Source organism: Stegostoma tigrinum, chromosome 4 (assembly GCF_030684315.1).
Source record: "Stegostoma tigrinum isolate sSteTig4 chromosome 4, sSteTig4.hap1, whole genome shotgun sequence".
In the NCBI taxonomy this organism is placed as follows: Eukaryota; Metazoa; Chordata; class Chondrichthyes; order Orectolobiformes; family Stegostomatidae; genus Stegostoma; species Stegostoma tigrinum.
In genome coordinates, this window is record NC_081357.1 from 116437792 (window position 1) to 116443014 (window position 5223).

Sequence of the window (5223 nt, forward strand, 5' to 3'; positions counted from 1 at the left end):
ATGTTACCTGTCATTTAACAGCCCAAACCTAAATGTTTCATTATCAGAGGTGGAATGTTGTGAAATCACCATCAAGCAGCTGATGCTATCATGGAGGAAGTAATTGATCAAGCTGTTGAATATGGGTCATCTGAAAACTGCTGTGACACTTACAGTATTTTCCTAAAACCGCCATGATTATTCTCCAACAATAAGGGAAACAGTATCACGAGGACCTGTGGCTAAAAGGCAGAAAGGAGAGAAGCAGAAGAGGTGAGACGGTTGGAAGAATAGACTTACAAAAAGGGAAATTATGAAGAAATTTGAACGCATAAGATGAGAAAGAAAGTGAATGCAAGATACATAGAAAACCCTGGAGGTACAGTAAAATATAGACAAGAAGCTAAAAAGAATCCCATTAGAAAACAAATTGTTACAGGATGAATTAACTATTGTTAGATCTTCTTGCAATGAACAGTGGAGATTTATCCTGCTGAAGATGCTAAAGAATTTCATTTTTATTATTTTAAGTTAGGGTTTCGTTCTCCCCAATTTTGTAACGTTAGAATGATCTTCTGAGGCTGCTGCTAAAAAGACGTGAACTGTGTATTCAGTTCAAATTCGGCGACTGAGGCCTTCTTGACACTATAGTCAAATAATATTTTTCTGAGGAAGGGTCACTGGACCCGAAACGTTAACTCTGATTCATAAATGCTACCAGACCTGCTGAGCTTTTCCAGCAACTTCCGATTTTGTAATAGCATATTGGGTCGTTTTTTTCCAACTTTTTCATTATATTTAAGGAAACGTGTATAATTGCATGTTAGCTTCGTGAACTAAATATTTTGCCCCGATAATGTCTAGACACTTGATATAATTGGTCAATTGATGTAATTGAACACTGTAGGGAAGCTGACTGTGGTGTTGAACATGACAGTAGTAAACAACAGTGCCATGAAAGGTAACTAATTCGTTCTTAAAAGAAGAAAAACCTGTATTGAATTAGCTCAGCGGAGTATAAAATTACGCTTTGCGTATGACTCACCACCACTTAGCTGTAGTTTTGTAATGGGCTTGATGATTTTGCGTTTTGATTTATAAAATATGAAGAGTGTAATCGATTTTACCGTATCGTTAACGGTTTTCAATAGCTGTGCAGTTTTTTCACCAGCAGGGAGTGTGGCTTGCTTCTAGCTGCTACAGTTGGTTCATATTATCTCATGTGGAAGGGAACATTTTCAATCCGTGCCCAAGAGACAGATTATGTTACCTTTCTGATCCGAACTGTTGACATTCTCCAGCGCTGTGGATGCAGTGACAAAATTCGCTTCACTCTGTGCAACGCTACAGATGCACTGTCGTCAAATAATCGTCTTGCAGCCCTCTTTTTAAAAAAAAAATCAGACTGGCTGCAAGAAAGATAGCTTTCTTCAAACCCACGTTTCCGCGGTTTTGTTCTGGTTTGACGAGATTAGCAACATGACAGATTGCCTGATGTCCCGTTAATTGAATATACATCATTAATCAAATGCTAGAGAGGATGACGTACTTGGATGGCTCTCATCTGAGGTTTGTAAGTAGGCGATTCCAACTTCCAACGGTGAGTTTTTGATTCGAAACGCTTTCTTAACCATATTTCCCCCATTGTGAAGCCAATTCTCCCGATTGCATTCCTGTGGATTGGTGTGTGTGTGTGTGTCAATGTACATGTATACATTTCAGGAAATACCGAGAACATCGATGCAAGTTGGGGTCGCGTTTAGACATGTCTTAAACGAGCGAGAAGTGTGTTGGTTAAACTCGATTTAGTGTGAAATACTCAAAAGCATGGGGACGGAATCGAGAAGCCTGTGTTCTGCTCAGTCAAGCGCTTCGGAAGATCAGGAGATGGTGGTGAACATTGGCGGCGTGCGGCACGTTCTGTACGGGGATGTTTTGAACCGATACCCAGAGAGCAGGCTGGCGAAACTGCTCAATTGCAGCGGCTACGAAGCGATCTTCGCCCTTTGCGATGACTACGATCCGAGCAAAGGAGAGTTTTACTTCGACCGAGACCCGGACTCTTTCAAATGTGTCATGGACGCTTATTATTTCGGGGAAATCCACATGAAAAAGGGAGTTTGCCCCATTTGTTTCAAAAATGAGCTGGACTTCTGGAAGATCGAAGTGGACTTTTTGGACGAATGTTGCAAATGCCTCTTAGGCGAGAAAAACGAAGAGCTGGAAGAAATCGCGAAACAAGTGCAGCTTATTTTGGCCGACCGGGGCAAATCGGCTGATAGTTGCTGGGGGAAATCTCAGAAATTCCTCTGGAAACTGATGGAAAAACCTGACTCGTCCTGTCTGGCCAGAGTGATTGCAGTTTTATCTTTTCTGTTCATCTTAATTTCCTCCGTGGTGATGTGCATTAGCACTATCCCTGATCTACAAGTAACTGATGAGGAAGGGAGTCCGGTGGAGCATCCAATTCTCGATTGCATTGAGACGGCTTGTATCGGTTGGTTTACAGCCGAGTATATAATGAGGCTGATGGCAGCCCCCAACAAACTCAAATTTGTCCTGTCTTTCATGAACATTATCGACGTGCTAACGATTCTGCCTTTCTATGTGAGCCTGATCTTGACCACAGTAGGGGCATCTCTCATGGAGCTGACTAATGTACAGCAGGCGATCCAGGCCCTTCGGATCATGCGGATAGTGCGGATTTTTAAACTTGCGCGCCACTCCAGCGGTCTCCAAACACTCACGTACGCACTGAAGAGAAGCTTCAAAGAACTGGGTTTATTGCTCATGTACTTGGCGGTTGGTATTTTCGTTTTTTCCGCTTTGGGCTTCACCATGGAACAGAGCCATCCCGAAACCCTCTTCAAAAGTATTCCCCAGTCCTTTTGGTGGGCAATAATCACCATGACCACTGTTGGATACGGGGATATTTACCCAAAGACAACTTTGGGGAAACTCAATGCGGCGATTAGCTTTCTCTGCGGTATAATAGCCATCGCATTGCCAATCCACCCTATTATAAACAATTTTGTACGCTACTACAACAAACAAAAGGTCTTGGAAACGGCTGCAAAACACGAACTTGAACTAATGGAGTTGAATGCTAAGAATGAAGAGAGTGGACTTTCTGGAAAGGAACATGTAGACATTGTGGTCACTAAAACCAATAGCAGTAGCAACCTATCGCTGAGTAACAGTCTGTTAAATTCTTACAATGACACTTTCATACCACTTTTATCGGAGGAAAAAATGCATCGAAATCGGCTTCAAAGCTGCAAGTAAAATAACTAAGCTAATATAGTAAATTTGGACACGTGCGGTCTATTATATGCATCAGAATGTAGAATTTCGATCGTCTTAGGCCTTGTCAAGTATGGACCCATCAGACATTTATAACAATGCATGCTGATACAAAGATCACTATGAATGAACATCAGATACTGTCAATGTTATAAACAGTCATAATAAACTACTTATGTAATCATTTGGCATCGAGGATTATAATTCAACTTTTAGCTTTTTACAAAGGAAATCTCATTAGCACCAAATACAGTTGAAAATTTTCCATTGGGCATTTTGTTAGCTTTTAGTTATAATTAAGTGGATAGAGACCTATAAATTTGAGTTGTTCCATAAAGTTACACAGGATGATATTCTCCAGACAAAAAATAACACCATGATGAATGTAAGGAGTGGTTAGCACATTTTAACGTCATTACTTATATTTGCAGACTGTGAAATTATATTACATGTATGGTATTGCAATAAAGTATAAATTCCAAATGTATCATGAGCTTTGTGGGACCCAGCATAAGAGCTTTGTGATAAATGTTGATCATTGTCAAGTGATAATTGTAAGGAATAATTGCCAATCGATGCCTGTATATCATTGACAAAGAAATGAGCATGTTTCAAACTGTAAAAAACTCCAAATTTTGAAACTAAACTACAGTAGGAAAATGGTGTAGAAATCAACATCTGTGAAGGGAAAAGGCAAGTTATAGACATTGTGTCAATGCTGAATCAAAAGTTCATTTTAAAAATATATAAAATGTTTATAAATAATTATTTGGAAGCTTTTAATATTATTTTAATGCCTGGAATCATAAAATAAAATAGAAGTGCTTGATATTCATGCAATGAACTTGTAGTTTAGACACTTTATCCATTTGAATATACAATTTATTTAAGAAAACCAACTAATAAATATTCAGAATCAATATTGGTGGAGGGTTCAGCACAATATATGGCACAGACTGCAATTATTTCAGCATGCAATGTTTGAATAATGAAAATGCTGTTAGCCAAATAATGCAAAATGCGTGTGCAGATCACTTCCAGTTTTATACAAGTAAAATGTTGGCAAATTTATTTATGTTTAAAATTATTTTTAGAATAATTTTTTTTAATATTTATTGGTATTAATAATATTCTTGATATTCTTTGTTAACTGCTAATTGAATTAATGCTCCAAAATCCAGGCACATGTTATTTTGGAATGGCAGTTTCCCATAATGTCCAGTTCCTATTTAGAAATGTCCATAGTGCAATATTTACATTATCTCTCTGCTGATCTTGTCACAGTGTCAGTCTTTATTGGCTATACGTGTATTACTGCTTTCTGTTTGATTTAGTTGACTTTATAGTATGTGCATTTTCAAGTGTGCTTTTGAATAGTTAAAAATGTCACTGCTACTTGCAACTTGCACACATTATGCTAGTGCTAATTGGAGAATACAGGCCAAATGTAACAGATGTGTCTAACATAATGATTGCATTCATCTATAATGCAATAAAAAATTGCATCAGTGCAAACTCTGTATCAGCTTTTTCATTGTAAATTGTTATGTCCATTTCTATAATAGAAATATTTCTTGCAAACTCATCATCCTGCAATGCCATCACTGACAGGAGGGTGTAATTACATGACATGATCCCATGGACAACTTCTAATATTAATGATGACCACAGAATTTATAATTCTTTCAGAAAATAACAGAATGTATTCCAAGAGAGCTGAATGCATTTGAGTTGCAGCAGATCAATCACATAACTTTGTGAGGATGAGAGATAATGGGAACTGCAGATGCTGGAGATTCCAAGATAATAAAATGTGAGGCTGGATGAACACAGCAGGCCAAGCAGCATCTCAGGAGCACAAAAGCTGACGTTTCGGGCCTAGAGGATGTTAGGTTTCCCCCACAGTGTATTGGATACCTTCAGTTATACCCATGTCACTTT

The 5223-nt window shown here is 38.4% G+C and overlaps 1 protein-coding gene across 2 annotated transcripts; it reads left to right on the plus strand.

Moving 5' to 3' along the window:
- The first annotated feature begins 206 nt into the window (after window positions 1-206).
- On the plus strand, window positions 207-4741 carry kcnf1a (potassium voltage-gated channel, subfamily F, member 1a). 2 transcript variants are annotated; one of them, XM_048531251.1, is made up of 2 exons: window positions 207-358; window positions 1702-4741. In XM_048531251.1, exon 2 carries the CDS (start codon window positions 1807-1809, stop codon window positions 3262-3264), a length of 1458 nt encoding a protein of 485 aa, XP_048387208.1. In that variant the 5' UTR covers window positions 207-358; window positions 1702-1806; the 3' UTR covers window positions 3265-4741. The 2 variants fall into 2 exon arrangements, with proteins under 2 accessions (XP_048387208.1, XP_048387207.1); XM_048531250.2 differs by lacking the exon at window positions 207-358 and adding an exon at window positions 919-1579.
- The last annotated feature ends 482 nt before the right edge of the window (window positions 4742-5223 follow it).